This window comes from Tachysurus fulvidraco, chromosome 11, assembly GCF_022655615.1.
Source record: "Tachysurus fulvidraco isolate hzauxx_2018 chromosome 11, HZAU_PFXX_2.0, whole genome shotgun sequence".
Lineage (NCBI taxonomy): Eukaryota > Metazoa > Chordata > Actinopteri > Siluriformes > Bagridae > Tachysurus > Tachysurus fulvidraco.
Genome location: NC_062528.1, coordinates 18,200,819 through 18,225,399, shown reverse-complemented (window position 1 = coordinate 18,225,399; position 24,581 = coordinate 18,200,819). Strand labels below are relative to the sequence as shown.

Sequence of the window (24,581 nt, the reverse complement as noted above, 5' to 3'; positions counted from 1 at the left end):
CAGTGGTTAAGGTGTTGGGCTACTAATCGGAAGGTCATGGGTTCGAACCCCAGGTCCACCAAGCTACCACTGCTGGGCCAATGAGCAAGGCCCAGCAGTTGCAAGTCACTCTGGATAAGGGAGTCTGCTAAATGCTGTAAACGAACTAGATCTAAAGCTGGACTTAATGCATTGCACTGCTGTCACATCATTACCTGATTATCAGATCCTGTTCCTATTAAAGTCTGGTGAGTACAGTGTATATTATTGCACTTCTGATCACTCACACACACACACACAATCCTCAAACACTGTGAAATATACGCTCAACCATACTCGGCCCTGATATCAGCGATCATTGTGTTTGATCGCTTGGATTTGACATTGTTTTTGGGTATTGATTCCTGTGTTTTGCCTAATCCTTTGTTTGCTGATCTCCTCACCTACGCCTGCTCTTGAGCTTTATATTGCTTGACTTTTTGGACATTTTGTTTGCCTTTTCTTGATTAAAACTACATGATCTGCATTCGTGGCCTCTCAGTACCTGACAATTATATGAGAAATACTTAATCTTGGGGATTTTATTATTATTATTATTATTATTATTATTATTATTATTATTATTATTATTATTATGATATTCAGAACCATCAGTTACTACATTAATTATATCTATGAAATTATAGTAAATATCTTAATTCAATTATTAGAAATGAGAGCTCTAGCTTCTTACAGAGGAATTTCCCAAAATGTTGATACTTGTTGGGTTTTAATGATTTTATCATTAATGTTTTAATGTTTTAAATCTTTTAATGATTTTATCATTAAAACGCATGCAATTTTTTAAAATATTTTTTTCCAATATCCGAATATAAGGAAATTATACTTTTACAGGAACATGAGGCTTTTAGTGTGCTGTGTTAAAGAAATGCTGATGTTTGTTTATCTGAAAATGATATAATGTGTAATAAAACTATTTTGTTTGTTGTTTCCTGAATACCTGTGATGAATAATCATAATTTCAAACATTGCACAACATAATAATAATCATTATGTTAGACAAAATGAAGCATTCGGTTTCTGTAGAAACACGTAATTAGTCAAAATCTTGGCCGCTCAGGTGTAACGATTCATTTACATATCACAAAAACACAAACGACTAGGTGTGCACTTACTTCTAATTCATCACACAGAGCAGCTAATGAGGTTATAATGCACAAAACTAATAATAACATGTCCCTAATCTCATTAAACACTTTCAGTAGGCTAATTTGTGCTATTAGCCAGAGGGTTTAATTTTGCATATAAATATTCAAAAATCAAATTCACTTGTAAGAGGAAATTACAACAACAATATTGTTTCTTTTTAACATCATAGTTCTAATATTAAAAAATAAAATTGTGATGTTATATAATAATGATGATATTTAATCAGCATTCATCATTAGGAAATGTTTCTGAGAGGTGTCTGAACTTCTAAAATTGATGATTTATTACAATTTAATTAGTAAATCTTTCTGGACTTTATTATTAACTGCTTGTTCTCAGGCAGGTCCTAAATGAATGCTGTATTAAAGTCAGGCACTCTCTGGGTTGTAAAGTCAAGACCTTGACACAATGCTAGAATTAACTGGGAAACATGTTGGCTGTAACTATAAAAAATCTATTACAGACTCTTACATTATTTATAATAATAATAATAATAATAATTTATAAACATAACATTTCTATAAAATACAAAAAAAAAGGGGGGAAAAAGAATAAAATGAAGAAGGGGAAGAAAAGAATAAAATGTAATTTCTATCATTTAATAAACATTTCTCAATGTTAAACATTTCCTGGATATATTTTATCAGATGTCAGATTAATATAAATAAGCCAATTTAAAGAAAAATGATAAATTATATAGTGGCTTACAAGAGTATTCATAATATATTATATTATATAAAATATTCCCCTGGACCAATCAGATTAGTCTGAATAACAAATGATACATACACATATTCTTCCTGTCAGCATTACTAGTACAAACTCATGAAACTGCATACGATTTATTGATCAGCAAGTATTTCAAAGAAACTGAAAAATTAATAATATATTTATTTATTTATTTCATAATTTAAAGCTTAGGGTTGAGGAAATTATTTGCATTTACAGTATTTAACATTTAAGGTTCTGGAAACTCCATATAAAGATATTGTCTTAACAAGGACATGATACTTAATTTCTGGAGAAAAAATGCACCTCAGTTAAACTGTCAGGAAAGGAAAGGAGTGCAATTGAACACAAGGCAATTAAATTTCAGGCATTGGGTGAAATTATATCAAAGAGATTGGACTTTCTAATAAGTGCTGTTGGATAAACAGTGTTACGTCCTTTTCTATTTTTCTTTTCTGTTTTGGGAGGTGTTTGTGTTTCTGTGCAAGATGAACACTGATTGGTTCCTGAGGTTTACCTAGTGCCACGCCCTGCCTGGTCAGCTGACTCCCTGCAGCCTATAAAACCCTCCACCACCTCTGCCTCTTTAGCTTTTTGGCTCATTTGCTGTGTTCGGTTACTCGTTTTCTGCTAGCCAGTATTGTGAGAGTTGTTGGTTGTATTCATGTGTTTAGCCATTCCTGGATTGCCCTTGTTTGGACTTATTAGCTAACCTGTAAATAGTTGTATATAGTATTATTGGGGAGGTACAGTAGGGAGACCGATGCCTTTTTTGTTTATACCTTTTATTGATTGTGTTTTGTTCAGGGAGTTAGGGAAGTGATTGTATTTTCTTTTTCTTTTGTTTGCCAAGTAGGGAAGTTAAAGGATACAGTAATTAACTGTTTTGTTTGTTATTTTGGCCTTGTCGGCTCCCGAGGACATACCCCCACTTGTACGATTGTTCTTTCAGTTCCCTCTGTTTTCTCGTTCCCTTTCATGTTGTGCCTTCGCCCCTAACAACAGTAAAAAAAAATGGAAGGTGCATTATAGCACCTGAGCATTACCTAGACAAGTCTGTCCCTCAGTTGAGACTGGTGTAGAAGTCACAGTGAGGCCATGAGTCACTCTGAAGGACTGGAGTGAAAGTGCACCAGACATCCGTTTCAAACGCTCTTACCGTTTGAGAACTGTATGACTGTGGGAGGTGTAGCTTTAAAGAAAGTGTTGCTCAAGAAGAGCGATATAAAAGCATGAGAATAACCCAAGTAAAGACAAGAGTTAAGATAAAAAATAGAAAACCTTGACAGTGAAATATGGTGGTGGTAGCATCATACTCTAGGGACACTGAAAAAAACAAAACAGTAAACAGTAATTAAACAGGAGGATTCTGCAATTATGTTTATGCAATCTTGGTTTAAAAACTCTGATTCTGGGAATCCCTGGTAGGATCCTATGTCTTCATGTTTAGTTAATCTTGTCTTGCACAGCATCCCTAGATGAATCGTCCCTTATTAATGCCTGAACGAGGCCATCGATTTTTCTGAGGCTGAGAAACACCTGTACTGCTACCACATATTAAATAATACAATAAATAAATGCTGAAAAAGTTTCTTTTAACAATTCCCATTGTCTTTACTATTGGCTTTAAAGAAGTATGGAAACAGAAGAAAGAAGAAAAAAGAAAAATATATAGAAGAAGAAGAAGAAGAAGAAATAAAAATAAAAATGCATAAATGAATACATACATTGAATATTAATTTAAAATAGAAAATACTATATTATCTAATACTATATTACTATATTATAGGTGACAGCGGCAAGGAAAAACTCCTTGAGATGATATGAGGAAGAAACCTTGAGGGGAACCAGACGCAGAAGGGAACCTCATCCTCATTTGGGTGACACTGAACAGTAAACAGTGTAAATGTAAATAATGTCATTTCTACAACAGTTTATAACAGTGCAGCCGAGAGCTCCTGAGGAACTATTGGGTCATCGTAAACTCTGAGTTCAGCACAGACCTGACAGACCAGACCATACAGCTGACTGACGCAACATTGGTTCAAGGCATGACAGTCCCAAGTGTGGGTCAGCAATAATGAAGTTTCACATCAAGTTCTGTGGTTTTGGTAAATAGCTGATTCCTATTGGCTAATCAGTCTAATTTAGACCTGATGTTCTCTTTAAAAAATAAAGTCCTTTTTATCTCAAATCAGCCACAAGACTACAGCGGAAGAAATTTTATAACGCCAACGATAAATTCACCACAGAGCATACAAAAGCTGTAGCAGATATTAAAAAGCTAATTCTGATAATAAGATAACAGGGATTAGAGTTTTGGGATTACATTGCGAAAATTTCTTTAGGTAGTGTCTTGCATTGTAATGGAGAAGGGACTGATTCGATCCAATCAGTCAGCTTCACTGATTCAGTATGGATCTTGTGCTACTCTAATCAGACCTTTCGCTTCAGAGATAGCATGAGCGCTGCCGATTAAACCATATTAACCAGGGATTAGAATTTATCACAAACATCATCTGACAACAAGTTAGCAGGGATTGGATATGATATTTCTCTTAAACTCACATCACAGGTCTTCTTCTTCACCTAACATCTTGTCGAGAACATCTGCCCCGCGAACTTAGGGGCGAAACTCGATTTGCACTTATTAATCATCAAACCACGCTTCGATGCAAGCTAGAGCACTGACAGGGGGATATTATAGAGTCAGAAGATGGGTGACAAATCAGAAAAGCCTACCGTTATATAACTTAATCACATAAAAAACAAAACAAAAAAGAGAACACTGTTTTTTAGGAATGGAGAAAGCTGAAGAGCTAATTAAAGCTGAGCAAGACAGACGGTAGTTAATCTGGTTCAGATTGGATTGGAGTTCTCTGATGTGGAACCCGAGCTCCTGCTGGTGACAGTGCTGAACATGTCAGGAGGAAGGACTGAAGATATATAAATAAATAAGTGATGTTCCGTTTAACATCTCGGTAAAGAATACGGCTTTGTGCAGTGTTTCAACTTAACTCTATGAAATATGATGTCAAATACAGCTTTAAGGCCACAATCGACCCATGACCTTGGTAAAAAAAAATACATATTGATTTAGCATTTAAATGTCTACACTTAACCTTCATACACATACAGTACAGACCAAAAGTTTGGACACACCTTCTCATTCAAAGAGTTTTCTTTATTTTCATGACTATGAAAATTGTAGATTCACACTGAAGGCATCAAAACTATGAATTAACAAATGTGGAATTATATACATAAAAAATTGTGAAAAAAAAATGACCCCAAACACACCTCCAGGATGTGTAAGGGCTATTTGACCATGAAGGAGAGTGATGGGGTGCTGCACCAGATGACCTGGCCTCCACAGTCACCGGACCTGAACCCGATCGAGATGGTTTGGGGTGAGCTGGACCGCAGAGTGAAGGCAAAAGAGCCAACAAGTGCTAAGCATCTCTGGGAACTCCTTCAAGACTGTTGGAAGACCATTTCAGGTGACGACCTCTTGAAGCTCATCAAGAGAATGCCAAGAGTGTGCAAAGCAGTAATCAAAGCAAAAGGTGGCTACTTTGAAGAACCTAGAATATGACATATTTTCAGTTGTTTCACACTTTTTTGTTATGAACTAAATGTTCTCTTTGAATGAGAAGGTGTGTCCAAACTTTTGGTCTGTACTGTACTTCTATATTCATATTTATTCATTATTATTTACACAAAAGTTAGTTCCAGTCCACAGTGGTCCAATATGTCCAATATATCTTAAAAACTCCAGATAAAGCTATTGTCTTAACAAGGACACTATTCAGAATTTTCTGAAATGGCTGAAATTATTGGACTTCCTAGTAAGCCTTGTGGGATGGAAAATGAAGAAATGTTTTTTTTTTTAGATCTAATATGCGAACCATTTGATCCGCTGTGGAAACCCCAAACGGTCCTCAACCAAAAGACCATCACCAACGTTTGTATCTTCAAATGAATGAATATAATATAATATAATATAATATAATATAATATAATATAATATAGGGGACACGGTGGCTTAGTGGTTAGCACGTTCGCCTCACACCTCCAGGGTTGGGGGTTCGATTCCCACCTCCGCCTTGTGTGTGTGGAGTTTGCATGTTTTCCCCGTGCCTCGGGGGTTTCCTCCTCCAGTCCAAAGACATGCATGGTAGTTTGATTGGCATCTCTGGAAAATTGTCCATAGTGTGTGAGTGTGTGAGTAAATGTGTGTGTGCCTTGCGATGGGTTGGCACTCCGTCCAGGGTGTATCCTGCCTCGATGCCCAAAGACGTCTGAGATAGGCACAGGCTCCCCGTGACCCGAGAATAGTTCAAATAAGCGGTAGAAAATGAATGAATGAAAGAATGAATGGTTATCTTCAACCACTATAATCCTGTGTAAGTTTATCCCAACAAAAGTAAAAACATCTCACACTGAAAGCCAACAAAGTCTTGTCTCATTTTCTATCAGACTCGTGACAATAAAATGATACGTTTTTTGTATACGGATTAAAAATATCCGGTAAGTCGATATCCGTTCTGCCAGCGAATGAAATGCCGGTGCTTTGGTAAAGAGGGTTAACAAAAAGGCAAGCAGACAAATCCTAAATGTGCTTATTGCAACAGGAAGCAGGCAAAGGTTGGGCAGTCAGCAAACAACACAACAAACAGGACAAAGACTAATGATCGTGAACCAGAAACAAGAAAGAAGATCAAAATCAGGCAGACTGGCAGAATGAGAAGGTTTGGTATCAGTAGATTTCATAAGTAATACTGAGTGTATACTTTACATTTAAACAAAGACACACAACGGATTAAATATACAAACTAATCAAGGGGAACAGGGGTGGGTAATAAAGACACGTGAGTGTTTACCACACTGGATTACTCTAACCACACTTTCTTTACGTGTATCACTTCACTCGTCTGTCTTATCCAGGTAAATTTCCACTTCTTGGTTCGAACCATTACCACAATACTGTCAGCTGCATCATCATCACACATGGCAAACAATATTTTTCTACTTAAAACATGAACGCTCATCAGATGAAGTATTAGGTATAGGAATATTCAGTAAAGCAAATATATTCAGTATCGTGTGATAAAATAAATCAGCACAGTGAGGTGGAAGGAACATTAACTAGACCTTGAAATTACAGTCTTGATTTATAATGAAGCATGAAATAACATTCATGATTTAAAATGAACTGTCAAAGTAGAGAACATACTCATTCAGGTGAGCTTAATACTGATTGATGAGCTACATATACAGATTACCCCATGACAATACATCAAAATCATCATTACCCCATAACCATCAACACGTTTACATCGTTTGGCAGATGCTCTTATCCAGAGCGACCACATGGGAATTTTGTATCTAGACACCTAGATTGTGCCTTAAATAAATAAAAGTTAATAAATAAACCACAAAATAACGTCCTCACAATGTCAAAACTGTCACCTGTAGTTGGGACATTTGACAGTTTTTTTAACTGATGGTTCTTCAGATTCAGCTACATTAATGTAATGCTAGTGTCATGTCTGATTGATCTCTCATAGCCATCCATCCATTCATTCATTTATCCTAGCCACCCACCCACCCACCCATATAATTATCCATCCATCTACTTATCCAAACTCACCCATCCATCTATCCATCCACCCATCCATCCACATGACCCTCCATCCATCCATCCATCCATCCATCCATACATCCATCCATTTATCCATCCACTTATTCAAACACACCCATCCATCCATCCATCCATCCATCCACTTATTCAAACACACCCATCCATCCATCCATCCATCCATCCATCCATCCACTTATTCAAACACACCCATCCATCCATCCATCCATCCATTTATCCATCCACTTATTCAAACACACCCATCCATCCATCCATCCATCCATCCATCCATCCATCCATCCATCCATCCATCCACTTATTCAAACACACCCATCCATCCATTCACTTATCCAAACCCATTCACTTATTCATCCCTCCATGCATCCATAAACCCATCCATCCCTCCATAGATCCATCCACTTATCCAAACCTACCCATTCATACACATATTTATTCACCCATCCATCTATCCATCAATCCATCTTCTGAAGTGCTCTTCCAAGGAGCCAGGGGTCTACCCCAGGGGACTTGTGGAATAAGGTGTGACACCCTGAACAAGGTGTTAACCCACTGCAGGGCACAATCACACTCTCACACACCCATTCACACACTACATGCAATTTAAAGATGTCCACAGTGCCTGTGTTTGGACTGGGGGAGAAAACTGATGTACCCAGAGGAATCCCTCGAAGCACAGGGAGAAGAAGCAAACTCCATACACACAGAGGACAAAGGCAGGAATTAAACCTCCAACCCCAGAGGAGCCAAACCCAATGAGAGCAAAAACCTTTTTCGTTCACCTATAGTATCAAACAGATGTACAGCGGTTCACAAGTCCTATTACTCTCAGTATTTTTGTCCATCTAGGACACATTCTGAACAATGCATTCACATTTGTTATACTCCTACCACACACACACACACACACACACACACACACACACACACACACACACGTTTTATTTGCTATCAAAGGAAATGGACCACCACTGGATCACTGCTGTGAAGATATTTATCCGTGGGAGGTGAAGCATTCTCAGCACAGCGGTAACTTTAACCCAGTGACGTCTGTGTTGTTGGTGAGTTTATCAGTATTCATAGATTCTGTGCTCAGTTTTGCTTGTGACTTTTACACAAACAGCTGTGTATGTACATCTATGTATAAAGCAATGTGTGGAAAAAAACAAAAACATCCATACATTAGATATATGCATGTGAAAAAATAAAATGATTAGAAGATAGAAAAGTAAAAATGTTTTTTTTTTTTTTTTTTTTTAAGTGTAATTCAATGTCACTTGACTTTTGTTTGACCTTTAATCCCTTGTGGCACAGGAGCCTAACCTGGGAAATTGCAGGAATTTACCCTGAATTTTAGCTGGTAGCCAATGTTTAGAGGAGGTAGAATAAAACCACAGACCCTCTGAGAAGACTAAACCCCTGCTGTACCACCATACTGCTCAGCATCAAATATCTACATGAAATATGTATGTATGTATGCCGCCAGGTGTTTGTATGCATATGTGTGTGTGTATGTTTGTGAGTGTGTGTGTATGTTTGTGAGTGTGTGTGTGTGTGTTTGAGGTCACTGCACTATGATTCATAAAGCGCACTGCTTAGGAGAGCTCCTTTGTATATGTTTTGATGGTTTATTTTAAGAAACGCTGGCTTTATGAAAGGAAACGCTGCACCAAATTGTGAGAGAGAATTGCAGAGAGAGACGTGTGAAGAGCTTTCAGATTGTGAACTTGCTGAAACGCTTGTTAGCAACTATGGCAAAATGGGATATCTGGAAGAAGACAACCCACACATTTAATGATGACTGTGTGATGCAAAAAAATAAAAATTTAAATAAATAAATGAACAAATAAATAAATATGAAAATAGTATCAACAGCAGCAATAATAATAATAATAATAATAATAATAATAATAATAATAATAATAATGAACAAATAATAATAATAATAATGAACAAATAATAATAATAATAATAATAATAATAATAATAATAATAATAATAATAATAATAATAATAATAAAAACAAACAAACAAAATTAAACCGTATATTAGAATATGACACACAGGGTGTGATTCAGAGTGAGTTTACCTTTTGGAGCGCTTCAGCCTGTAAAAGCAGATCTGCTTGGAGTCGCTGTGCTCGCTGAGCATGGAAAGAGTTCCTCTGGCTCTGGATAACAAACACGACTTCCCTCAGGTCTGCAAATACAAGCATGCTTTGTGTTACCTTTGTGTGCAGTTATGTTCAGGCACTGTTTCAACCCTGTATGTAGGTCATCAGGGAAAAAAATAAAAATAACAGCTGCCTTTTTTGGGGATTTTTGGACAGTATGATTTATTGGGGTGCCATTTCTTTTTTTCTAGTAAATTTCTCTCTTTATTTTTTTTCTTAAAGGATTTATTTCGTGCTTGTCAGGACACAATAAGAAATGAAGTCAAATGTAATAGAATTTGTTTTCTGTTACAGTCGGGTGAAAAACGTGATAAAGCCAACATGTCACGTAGTTTTTTTTTTCTTATCATTTTTCAATTTCTGAGAATGAATTATTGAGACCAAACCATATGTCACAGAGACACGGTGCCTAAGGGTGGCGCTATAGTGCAGCATTTTTTCATTTATGTCCATACCTTCAGAATGCGAAGACATGGAGACCAAATAATTATTCCTCCCAATTCCTCAAACAGTCCAATCTAGAAACTACAAATAATGACTGGTCTTAGCACAAAAACAAACCTACTATCATCCAAGCAGTTTTTAGCAGACTTTTCACCTGCTTCATCCCGTGTTCATTTTGGTTTCCTCCATTTTAAAAATACTCTCCCTATACGCATTGCTATTTTGGTATCTTTGTCTCATTCTGCAGCTCAGTTAAAGGTCAGTATTTCAGTTCTAGGTCTTGTAGGAGTTGTTATCCTGAACCCCACTGACTCCTGACAACTCTTATCAACCTACTTACAGTGATTTTCCATGCCTTAAAATATCATACATATTAACGTTAACGCAACATTAATTAGAGCATGTAAAAACTAAATAATCAGAGTCATCAGTATTCATCATTAATAGAAAAAATATATATATTTATATATATATATATAAATATATATACACACACACACACACACACACACACACACACACACACACACACACACACACACACATACACACATGCACACAGTAAGTGTTTTACAGTGAGACGCTATTCTATTTTTCTCCACTCAAAAACAAGGGTCAGAAAACATTTGCACTCAATTTTCCCTAGTTGTTAGATGCATAGGTTCAGTACATTTCTCCGAATAGGTTATGACACACCACATCATGCAGAGTTTACACATATTGTTCACTTAGTATTGCAAATGCTTCCTCCAGAGAGCAGACCCACAGATAGCAGGATCATAATGCAGTCCTGAACACATTCCACCCACATTAAAGAACACAACACAGATGTACAACCTGCTCCGTCACTCATCACGATACTCTCCTGCTGTCAGGATGTAATCTGAAATATCCTCGTATTAATGACTAATGAGTAATATTAATGCTTAATTAACATCTCACTATACTGTAATACACACGTTCTATTAGTTGTACCATCAATTCAGAATGAACTACACATTACAAGGACATGCATTGCTGCTTTAATTCATGCGCTTGAAATTACGGTGTTGCAAACTGCCTCTATCAGCAAGTATAAACTGGCCAAAGTGCTGAACAAGCACACAGCAATTACACCTGAGCAGACAAAGCTGAATGACACGACTACTGAACTACTAAACTAAACTGAGCCTCGAGGCAAAACATCCCTTCATGCTCGGTCAGTAATAGGGGTCGTGAGATGATATTGCTTGCCTTATACTGGTGTAACACAATGCCCTTACCTGTATATTTATTTCTATTTGTTTAGTACTTTAAAAAGTAAGATTTTTATTTATCTGGGTCAAAACTGAAAGTGGGCGTGGTCTAGCGTTAACTTGTTTTCCATGGAAATAAGAAAAGTGTCCACCTTTTTCCATGTTCAAGCGGCTAGCGTTTGTCTTTAGCCCAATTCGGATGGGATTTGTTTATCATAGAGACATCAGTAAGATATGTTTAACACCTGACTTTAGTGATCATGTATCTGACCTGCCATATTTTTCACCACTGTACACTGTCAATGAGCCCAAACGTTTGGATCACGTGGTCATGCGATCATGCTACATCCACGACATGGCATGCGAGCGATCAAAGAGACACCTTATTTCAGTTTGGCTTAGTGGTTAGCACGTTCGCCTCACACCTCCAGGGTTGGGGGTTCGATTCCCGCCTTGCATGGTAGGTTGATTGGCATCTCTGGAAAATTGTCCGTAGTGTGTGAGTGTGTGAGTGAATGAGAGTGTGTGTGCCTTGCGATGGGTTGGCACTCCGTCCCAGGGTGTATCCTGCCTTGATGCCCGATGACGCCTGAGATAGGCACAGGCTCCCCATGACTCGAGGTAGTTCGGATAAGCGGTAGAAAATGAATGTATGAATGTACGAGAAGCTTCCGTTTTACATTTTGGATACGAGCACTACAAGAGTAGATACAGCAAATAACATAAGACAAGGTTTTTATTTTATTTTTTCCTTCTTTGGCCTTCATTTGCCATTTGCATAGAATTTAATAAAGCGGGCCAGAAGAAAAACAAACATCTGTCCAATCCCTATGCAATTAAAGACATATAGGGCCCCTGTAATGTATGAAATTATCCCCAACTCCCATGTAAATGTAATCCTATCTACTGTATATAGGACAAAATTCCTGTTTAGTGAGGAATTTGAGATGTAGTAGAATTGGCAAAATTGACAAAAAAGGTATTAACTGTAATTCTAAGATATGACAATAGTCAGAAGCTGATACACAGAGACAAATCCATGACATTTCTAAAACGTCACGACAGGCACTGTAACCTTTAACAAAGCTTTATATTCAACACTGCGGCACTGAGATAACGACAGAGCCTTTGTCGATTGTCTTCTATGAATATATCACAACAATTCAGATGATACCTACCTATAAAAGGCACGGCATTTTAGTCATCGAGGTTCTAACCTGCGTGTATGTTAACATTCATTACAAATTAAACTAAAGAAAAACAGTGTATTAAGACCGAGTTATCGCCTATTTGTGAGACAGATGTGCGATGCTAATTGAAAGACACATCGAAACATAAGGGATTAAGGAAGTGTTAGTACCCGAGAGTCTATACGCAGGAGTATATACGTCAAGCCCTGAAATAATGAGTCATAAAACATCTGCACAGCAAAGAGAATACACCTGGATATACAAAGATATTCTCCTAACGCACACTCAGAGATTTTTCTATATTGGTGACTTCTATAAGGGTCTTAGTAATGTTGAGTGAATAAAGCTGAGCATTTTAGTTCACCACTTAGATGGAATAATCCTTGAGCTCATCAGTATCACCACACCGAACGCTACTGTGGCTTCCCCAAACACACCGTTGTGTTGAGGATGATTTAAACTGTTAGCGACAGACTTTGTACAAAGGCATACTTTACAATTTTATAAAGATTGCTTTGGTAATGATGTTTTGGAAAACAAGTCTCAGGGAAGAAAAAGAACACACACACACACACACACACACACACACACACACACACACACACACACACACACACACACACACACACACACACACACACACACACACACACACACACACACACACACACACACACACGTCCATAATGATAAATGTGATTATTCCATCTCTTTATCTTGTTTGTTTCAGTCAACCATAATGCGAATTTGTTTTCCACAACGCAGCTTGTATGAACACATTCATTAAAATCTATGAAGAAAACAAAAAACGCAACAACATCGCAACAACACTCTGTACTCTACAGAGACACTTTTACTCCAGGGTTATGACTATGAGCAGGACATTTGCTCTAAAATCAGAACGGATACTGTATGGCTTTAATCAACGGCATTGTTTATCGAGTGTGCTTGATAGAACATAATCATTCTAATGAGAGTTTTTTTTTACTCAGGAAATTACTGGAACAGTTCTAGAATATCCCCATATTTGAACAATTAAAGGGATCTAGCAGAGAACTGTGCTTACTTCGGATCAATGTGTCTGTAAGGGGACTACGATGACTTCTTTACCATTGTCTGAATCGATGCCATTAAAACAGAGACAAACTGGGAGCTGTAACAGTGTTGGTACTAGTTCAGAGTCTTCATCATAGAGCATGGTGTGGAGCTCCACTTTAAGCAGGATATCATGGAAAAACCTGACATAGATCTTCATAGATCTTCTTTGCAACATTGCTGGTGTGATCAACAACGGTCAGTGTCTTGAAGGAATACAACAATGCTGCATAGCTTTGTAGGATACCGCGGCGCTGTGGCTTGAGAACCTTTATCTCCATGACACAAGCCAAGGCACTTTGGCACAACCTTGTTCCTCAAGCCGGCTTACAGTTCCGAATCAGTGACTGTCCCAAATGTACTGGCTGCTAAACACAGGCTAAACCAGAGCCCTTTGGTTTCTTGGCTTACTTCATCACCATTCTCTACCACTGAGATTTGCATCAATGTATTCCTTTGGCTGATGCATAAAAGCTGTGACTATTGTTGGCCACGGCCATGTAGTGAATCTATAATATCTTTACACATGGCTGCTTTTGTTGGTCCTCCATTGTGCATCTTCAGAATCTTCACTTGAGGCCACAGTCAAAAGAAACAATGATCCAGATCTTCACTGATACAGGTCCAACACAGCCATGATCTCCCCAGAATATGATTTGTACCCGAGCCATTATTTTGAAAACTATCACTCATGTCTAACACTACTTGACAGGTTATAGAATCCAGAAGAAGGTTATGGCTTCAGTGGATCTCCTAGCTAGAATCATCCAGCACTGGAATGGTATATTTTGTCACAAGCCAAATATCCACACTGAGTTTGGTTAGTTTTTCCTCACTCACATACCAAGTAAAGACATACAAGGTGGACCAAATTTATTTATTTATTTTAGACAGTTTTTAGCCCTATCTTATATTTACGCCATTTGGCAGATGCCCTTATCCAGGTCGATAAACATTTTCTCAATTTATACAACTGAGCAATTCAGTGTTAAGGGCCTTGCTTGGTGGCCCAGCAGTGGCAGTTTGGTGGACCTGTGGTTCAAACTCACAACCATCTGACTTGCAATCCAGCACCTTAACCACTGAGCTACCAACATGCCCACATATTTCACCTTCTCTACTCCCTACATAGGGTATAACCTAACAGCCCTGTACAACATAACCTACCTAGTTCACTCCTTATAAAGTGCAACTTCATTTGATTATGGAAAATTATTTTCTTCATATGAAATTCACACTTTTCTGTATTTTCACTGAAGATTAAAGATGTTGGATGATCGCGCGTGCATCCATTATAACCGATTCGATATATCCCACGCTTAATAATTCACTACTTCGGAGACAATGTACGCAGCACCGCACATATTGTAATGTCAAACAAGATTTATGACTTATGACTGTTTCTTTTTGGAAAAAAATAAATAATCCGTTGAAGGAAAGTAATCAAGTAATAGATTATTAAGACAGTAGGATACAAAAGCCTGAGTCAGCATTCAGTACCTGACAGGTACGCAATGCGATCTCAGCTAACATTTATTATTCCAATATGATCAGGTTCTACAGTGATCCTGTTTTCCAGATGGAGCAGGTTTGAGGTTCCATCAAACTCCATAAATAAATAAATAAATAAATAAATAAATAAATAAATAAATAAATAAATACAGGCACGTTTGCCTCACACCTACAGGGTTGGGGGTTCGATTCCTGCCTCCATCTTGTGTGTGTGTGGAGTTTGCATGTTCTCCCCGTGCCTCGGGGGTTTCCTCCGGGTACTCCGGTTTCCTCCCCCGGTCCAAAGACATGCATGGTAGGTTGATTGGCATCTCTGGAAAAATTGTCCGTAGTGTGTGAGTGAATGAGAGTGTGTGTGTGCCCTGCGATGGGTTGGCACTCCGTCCAGGGTGTATCCTGCCTCGATGCCCGATGACGCCTGAGATAGGCACAGGCTCCCCGTGACCCGAGGTAGTTCGGATAAGCGGTAGAAAATGAATGAATGATAAATAAATAAAATCCGTGATTTTAATTACTAATCAAGTTTACTTTCAAATAAAGTGCATCTAAGAATGTATTTGCTGCTTTCAGGAAGATGATATCGTAATACAGGATCATAAGCAAAGTGTCTTGAAGTTCACCTTCACAAAACCGCTATATACGACGCTTAAATCTGATCACACCCACGCACAGATAAATCTATTCCCAACCGTCCGGCTACATCACGAGCCGTTAACTCCGTTCTCGTGAGACAACTCTTAGCCGGAGAAATTCTTTTAAATAAAAGAATCCTTTTAATAATAAACAAACTTTTCCGAGCGGTCGTTCTGCCAGTGCACCATTACTAGTTTTAATTAGCCGCTTTAAGCTTTTAAGCAGAGGGGTGAAAAAATAACAGTCATCAAGAACTGAGCAATGTGCTTCAGAAATTCTGATGAAGCAGCAGGAGCTCTTGATTTTTTTTCTTTTTTTTTGGAAGAGCTGTAAAATGAGGCTCATATTTCATGACACAAACAGGGCAAAGCAAGTAGAGGGAGGACAGCCTGATGATCTTGCTTTCACAGAGTGTGTGTGTGTGTGTGTGTGTGTGTGTGTGTGTGTGTGTGTGTGTGTGTGTGTGTGTGTGTGTGTGTGTGTGAGAGAGAGAGTGTGTCTGAGAGAGAGAAAGAAAAAATAGAGACAGTGAACTAGAAAGTGGAAAAATGTTAAGATGAGATGCCTAAATAAAGACCCTGACCTCACTTACCATGCATAAGAGGTGTCGGAGGTCATGTGAGGGTGGTGTTAGAAACAAGAGTTACACAAGAACGATCTGTTAAAGAAGTGGTTTTGAATTTTTAAGAGGAATTTTTCTTGCCTAAAAGTGTTATTAAACAAAGAGATACCGACCTGGAAATTTAAAGGAGAAAGAAAACCTTGAAATATCGTTGATTATCAAGAGCAAATAAGATGCAACAAATAAATAAATAAATAAATAAATAAATAAATAAATAAATAAATGTAAAATATAAAAGTGTTATTAGCATTATTAAAATATTTTACACAAGCATTAAAAATATATAGATTTGTTAATTATTTATAATGTTTTAAAATATTTAATGCATTATTGAATGAATTAAATGACTGTTAATTGATTTCATTTACTGTTTAAATATTCGTTCACATTTAGACCATTTATCCAGAGTGACTTACATTTTATCCCATAATATACAACTGAGCAATTGAGGGTTAAGGGCCTTGCTCAGGTGCCCAGCATTAGCAGCTTAGTGTACCTGTAATTCAAACTCACAACTTTGTGATTAGTAGAAGATTGGGAATGTGGCGGTAAACTTACCTTACAGTAAGTTGGTTTGCCATCCACCAATAAAAATCAGATGCTTATGAGGCACAATTCAGACTACAGGCTACAGACTACAGGCATTATCAGTTACACGGTTGTAAATGGGAATAGAGCAGCTATGTTTTCAACATGTTGGGCTACCAATGTATTCAACATCAATGTATCTATGGTTCGGAAGTGGAGGAAGCAAGAAAATGTACTGCGCCAAGTTAAGAAGACACAGTAGATGAGGACTTTGATGGATTTGTGGGAGAAGTTTGATTAAAAAATAATGTGTGTGTGTGTGTGTGTTGTTAAATAATAGAATAAAGTTCAACTAAATAAACTGTTTTGCTTCTGTTACCTTTTTTGTAGACCGTATGTTTTAGCATGCGCCTTATAATACGGTGCGCCTTATGTATGGGTTAAGTACAGAAATAGACCCGTAATTGAGACTGAGCCTTATAATCCGGTGCGCCTTATGGTGCGGAAAGTATTCTGTTGTTACAGATGAAGACATCAGAAGAACTGTCAGAGATCACCTTCATGCAAATGGGAACGTGTGCCCTTTTAACACAAAATGTTAATGGAGGTGTGAAGCACATCAAGGAGAAGACAGACAGTCAACGCAGGTTAGGGACCTTAATTACAGAATACGGCACCTCTGACCTCACACAGGTCATAACTAGTGTATCTCTGCTATGCTTCAGACTGATCTGCATGGTCACAAAGTCAGAGAGGAGGAATTGTGATGTGTGGCCTTTAAAATACACACACACACACACACACACACACACACACACACACACACACACACACACACACACACACACACACACACATATAGATGTGTGTGAGAAAGTGTGTTGGGGTTGATATTAATCTGAAGGACTGCATTCTGCTCAGACATCTACCTCACGGAGATAAAAATTGTTTCCTACACACAAGAGATGCACTGACAAAATATAATGGAGGCCGTGATTAAAATCCTTTCAATCAGTTTGGTCTTGTGTTTGAGAGAGTTTTCGTTCACAAGAAACAATACAAATAAGAAACAGGATGTGCACCTCAGCTCAGATAGGCAAACTAACCGTAACACAACGTTATGTCTGAAAATCTTCTAATTTCTAACTTCTAATTGAGGCACACTATATCCAAGCTGGCACGCACACACACACACGCACACACACACACACACACACACATGCACACACAAGCATGCACACATACACGCATGCACACACACACAGTAAGCACACACACGCACGCACACACACACAAACACTCGTACACATACGCACGCAGACACAAACCTATACACACACACACACATGCATGCAGATACACACAGGCACACAAACACGTGCACCAAACACACATGCACACACACTCACAGGCACACTCACGCACACTCACACACAAACACACATGCAAGTTTGTACACCCCCTTGTTTTTTTTTTTTGGGTTGGAAAGTGATATCTTCTTATGTAAGTAACATATTTTCTCGTACTCCATGTTCACATAATAACCTACAGAAATATATATCCGTGCAAAATTCTGCTTTCCGCTGTACATGAATATTATCCTAAGCCCATTTCCAAACTTACAACAAAGCAATTTTTGCCTCATTTAAAGACCACATTGCAAACTAGAACCTATAGATTTTCAAGCACAGCATTAATACAAACTCTGACTTCTTACTGACTTACACCCTAGAGTTAACATTTCACACACTCATTGTGTTTTCAGACAATGTACATCCACCGTCCACTTTATTAGGAACACCTGTTCATTGGTGCAGTTATCTAATCAGCCAATTATGTAATAGCAGCACTATGCATCAAACCAATCAGAGTGATCTCTAGACTCTCTAAAGTTTACACAAAATGCTGAGGAAAAAAAAAGGACTGCATATGAGTGACAGACTTGTGGGTGGAAAAGCCTGTTGATAACAGGGGTCAGGGGAAAATGGCCAGATTGCTTTGCTCTTACTAAGGATATAGTAACAAAAATAATCACTCTTTACAAAATAATTCTTGTTCTTGGCTGACAGGAGTGGATCCTGATGGACTTCTGCTGTTGTGTCTTATCCACCTCCAGGTTTGATCTGTGTTCGGAGATGCATTTTGCTGTATAGACTTCCTGTCAGCATTCTCCTCTGATCTCTCTCATCGGTGAAGCGTTTCAGCTTGCAGACCCTCTGCTCACAGGATTTTTGTTGTTTTCTTGTACCATTCTGTGTAAACTCTAGAGAATATTGTGTGTGAAAAATCCAGGCAGTTTCTGAAATACTCACTTCAACCCATCTGGTAGCATCATCCATGCCATGATCACAGACAGTCATTTTTATATCACCTTAATCTTCATTCATCTTTGCAATGCATTACTGTAACGTTTACATTTACTTTTGTTTCATTTATACAACTGAGCATTTGAGAAGTTATGGGCCTTGATCAAGGGCCCAGCAGTAGCAGCTTGGTGGTCCTGGGATTTAAACTCCAAACCTTCCTATCAGCATAACAACGTCTTAACCACTGCACCAGCCCTAATGACTGGCTGATTACTGCATGAAATGAGTACAGATGTCTCTACTAGCACGGCTCGACTGCTCTCACAATCTCTCAGAGTAAGAGGTAGCTATGCAAGACTCTTTTCTGTTCTGTTTATGAAATACCAACTCCATGTGGTCTTTGAGGACAACGATCTCCTAATCAGTACACAATTATCAGACTGTATCTGAATGTAGAAAGGACATTATTCATAATAACACTCTCTAGTGTTTATAACAGGTTATAATCACACCCTTCAGTGCCACCCAAATGAGGATGAGGTTCACTTTTGTTTCTGGTTCCTCTCAAGGTTTTTTCCTCTTCCATCTAAGGGAGTTTTTTCCTCGTCGCAGTCGCCTCTGTCACCTCAGGCTTGTTCATTAAGGATAAATACAAACACATTTAAATACAAGTCTAATATTAATCTCACTCACTCATTTTCTACCGCTTACCAGAAATTCTCGAGTCACGGGGGAGCCTGTGCCTATCTCAGGCGCCATCGGGCATCAAGGCAGGATACACCCTGGACGGAGTGCCAACCCATCGCAGGGCACACACATACTATCATTCACTCACTCACACACACTACGGGCAATTTTCAAGAGATGCCAATCAACCTACCATGCATGTCTTTGGACCGGGGGAGGAAACCGGAGTACCTGGAGGAAACCCCCGAGGCACGGGGAGAACATGCAAACTCCACACACACAAGGCGGAGGTGGGAATTCGAACCCCCAACCCTGGAGGTGTGAGGCAAACGTGCTAACCACTAAGCCACCGTGCCCCCACAATATTAATCTGTATAACATTAATCTTTGTATAATATTAAACCTTTGTTCTGTAAAGCCGCTTTGAGACAATGTCCATCATTAAAAGCACTATACAATAAAAATTGAATTAAATTGATTTGAATTCTGGCACCGAGGTGGTTTAATAAACTCCCCTAAGATGTCCGAACAGCTGAGTCACTGGCAACAGGTGACCTACCTCTTCCTGAAACCAGTGCTTATTATGTGTATATGAACATCATTATGTGTATATTGGAAAATACATAAATAAATACATAAAGTACTAAATACTGAAAGTCTGTTTGTAACCTAGTGAACCGGTGTTAATGTCTTGATCGATAGAGACTTTTTGTATGTCGCTCTGGATAAAGGTGTCTTTATACCAAATGCCAGTAATGTAAATGTACAGTTGTAACTAATAAAGTGAAAAATTGTGTGTTTTAGTTTGAACTGGGATTTTATTATCATGAACGTCATGAACGTCTGTGAAAAGGGCTGAAAGTAAATGTTGAGAAATTGTGTGTGTGTGTGTGTGCCTGTGTGTGTTCATAGCCACACTTTGTGTATTCATTAGTCGGTGAGAGTGCATTATACATGGTATTTGAGAATAAATCTAAGAAATGGTGCGTTTGTGTTCGTACGTGTGTTGCATGATAATGTTAGCGTCGGTGTTATACAATTTGTGCGTGACGGTGTGTACGGCTATATCTGAGGAATACAGTGTCTTTATGGAAGTACAGAATGAATTATGTTCTCCAAAAACACCACTGAAGTCTGCTGAATGTGATGTTTGCTATTTACGTCTGTAGAGCGTCGAAGGAATAATACAAAGGTGTGGTTTTGACAGGCATTCAGAGTATTCAGAGCCTAGAGGTATATTGCCAACTTTTTTTGCTTCCACAAAGTGATAGTTGCATAAAACCAGCGATTGCATATAATCAGCTCTGAATTCGTCATTGCCCCTCAAACAGAGTCATTACATCACTGGCTTAAAAAAAATAACAAAAAAAAAAACCCAGAATAAACTAATTAAGGCGGAGTTTTACAGCACTACAGCACTAATGGCTTTCAATCAATTATCGAACAGGGCAGGCAGAGTTACATTCTTGCACTGCTATAAGCCCCTATCAGTCCCAGTGATCACCTATCTTACATTCTAAACATCTGCAGCTATTCGAAGCAGGCAAAGTAAGCAGTCAATAAATCTAGTGAATTATATGGCGGACTTTCAGAGCAGAGCATTGGCTGCCAAAGGCACCACGGAGCATCTCGGTGCTGGAACAAAGGTGGAGCTGTAAGAATGCTCCAAAGCCCTGTGGCTGAAAGATCCAATCACACTGGCACAGAGGAAGGAGGAGAGAAAGGTGGGCAATGAGGTCAGCCCTGCGGGGCATATGATTTATTTATCTGCCTGCACAATGATGCAACTCTGATAGGGGTATTTAGCTTCTTTTTTCGTCTTTTTTCAGGGTGTGAACCTAATAGAATTGTACTGATAAACTATATGTCTGTTGTCCATTGTTAAAAGCACTATACAAATAAAATTGAATTAAAAGTGAACACATGTTTATATGCAGCCTTCTTCTATAACTCTCTGGTTTAGTGGATAAATATGGGATTTCTTTTGAGTTTCTCTCGCGGTTTCTTCCTCACATCGTCTGACTCGCTCATTAGGGATAAATTAATAATATTCTGAATTTACATATTCCTGCAAAGCTGCTTTGTAAAGATGTATATTGTTAAAACATGCTATACAAATAAAATCGCAAATAGAATTGCATTTTGTTTTTATATTAAAGTCATTTAAAAGCCATTGATCTAGAATTTAAGACACCAGACCGTAACTATGAATGATCTTAAAGCAGAGATGTTAATCTGTCGGGCAACTAATAGGGCTGTGTCCCAAAATACATTTGACTTAATAAACAGGATGCCTAAATATAGTAGACACCACTTGAATACCGACGCGTTAATTAGTACGGATGGGGAAGCAGCCTAAATATTCATGACTTTAAGACTGTAATTATCTGCTATCATCAATGTCATGCCATTAATATAACACTTTTTTTTTCAATTGTGCATTTAATACAAGATGATTTTTAAAGAGCAAAACCTCTCAGCTTGTTTTTGTTAGCTAGCATGCTAACATCTAACATTCTACTGCATTATGAACCTGACCAACTCACCAACACAGTAATTAGTCATAGTTAGTTACAACAGAGTTGTCAACATTTTTGAAATGTTTTTTATCTTTTCCAAATGTTTTAGGTCGGCCTGATCAGTGAGTGGTTCTGGTGCTTATCTGCAAAAAAAACTATTGGCACCCACTTCAGCTAAAAATCGACCCCTAATGGAAAACCATGCAACATCAACCACTAGTCCCTCAGAGCAGCACTTAGTAAAAGTCATATGCTTTGGCAAATACTAAATAATACTAAAATAAAATAAAATTACATTTAGAAATATAAATAAATATAAATGCAAAATATTCAAATGAAATGTTTCTACACATACATATATATACGCACCACGTATATACAGTACCAAACAAAAGTTTGGGATTACTTGGAAATTTCCTTGTTTTTTTGGGTTAGAATCATTTTGCGTTGTTGAGTAGTTCACAGCATGGTAACATAAGTTCTTACCATAAAAAGAAAGTAAGTTGTTGTTTTTTCATCCATGTTGAGCCTGTGAACAAAGCCACAACTCCTGAAGCTCCAGATACTAAACTAACCTAAAGAAGGCCACTTTCCTTGATGCTTTAATCACTACAGCACTTTTCAGCTGTGCTAACAAGATTGTGATGCTTTTCTAATAATCAATTAGCCTTAGAAAATGATTAACTTGAATTAGCAAATGTAACATGAGATTGAATCAGAGGACTGAAGGTTATTGATCATGGGCCTATTTGTGGCAAAGCAGATCTTCCTTTAAAATTCATCTGATTCATTTTATGTTTTTGAAATGGATAAAAATGTCCAATTGATCCCAAATTTCTGAACGCCAGTGTAGGTTACCGTGCTGTGAACAACACAAAATGATTCTTACATTTCATTTTCTTCCAACACCATATAATAATAGTTTTTGTTAAACCTCTGTAACAAAATCTGTACTAAAAATAATTGCATTTATTGTTTTTTTTTTTTTATGGACTTGTGTGCGGTTTGACCTTCCAGTCATTATTTCAGTCGTTCCAGCTGATCTGTTGGTCTGCATGGTGGTGATTTATACTGTGATTGTGGTAGAGGGATTTTTATTCCAAAGGTTTTGTTTATAAGGAATCTCCATATGGAACGGTCTCCATGGTTTCATGTTTTTTCACCTCACCGGTTTGTTGGCCTTTGCACTCCCTTTATATATATATATATATATATATATATATATATATATATATATATATATATATATATATATATATATATATATATAAACGATTCCTTATCCGCGATTTGGTGCACGAAATAGGAAACGTTATATTTTCCAACACTAGCTCTAGTCAACTAGTGCGTAAAATTTTGAACAAACTTTCAACACCACATCCTGCGTACTATATAGTGCACTAAACAGGAATTTATATCTGGAATTATACACATCCATAAGTACACTTCTGATACCACATACAGTACAATGCACTACATGGGCACTAGATAGGGCATTTGGCCTCTCTGACCCAATTTAGTGTATAATACTTAGAAACCTATATATGAAACAGGAAACTTTGTTATTACATACATATATAATCATGTGTAAAAGCAAAGTGTAAAATATCCAATAATGAATGAATGAATGAATGAATGAATTGTGGCATGGAAGCATTATCGTCAAATATACATTATAGTACAGTAGAATTCTTTTCTTTGCATATCCCAACTGAGAAGTTTGGGGTCGGAATGCAGCGGCAGCTATGATACAGCACCCCTGGAGCAGGGAGGGTTAAGGGCCTTGCTCAAGGGCCCAACAATAGCAGCAATGCAATGGCAGTGCTAGGGCTTAAACCCCGATCCTTTAATCCGAAACCACTGGAGCCACCACTGCTCCAAACACTGTATGTTCAACTATCTAGTGCACTATAAAGGAAATGTTGCTATTTTATATACAAGCGTGACTGAAAGATCTAGAAATTGTGTTATGTTTAAACCATGTAGCTGAGGTGATGCAGAACACCCACAATGCACTTTGTAGTTTGTAGGGAATAGGGAGTAAGGAGTAGGGCACATTTC

At 37.9% G+C, this 24,581-nt stretch overlaps 1 protein-coding gene across 2 annotated transcripts in view; it reads right to left on the bottom strand.

Annotated features, from left to right (window-relative positions):
- Window positions 1-24,581, bottom strand: part of b3glcta (beta 3-glucosyltransferase a) — a 150,466-nt gene that overhangs the window by 74,335 nt on the left and 51,550 nt on the right. For both annotated transcript variants that reach the window (XM_047820503.1, XM_027157204.2), the window contains exon 4: window positions 9,666-9,775. In XM_047820503.1, the coding sequence (XP_047676459.1) occupies window positions 9,666-9,775 (110 nt within the window). The remainder of the gene's footprint in view (window positions 1-9,665; window positions 9,776-24,581) is intronic.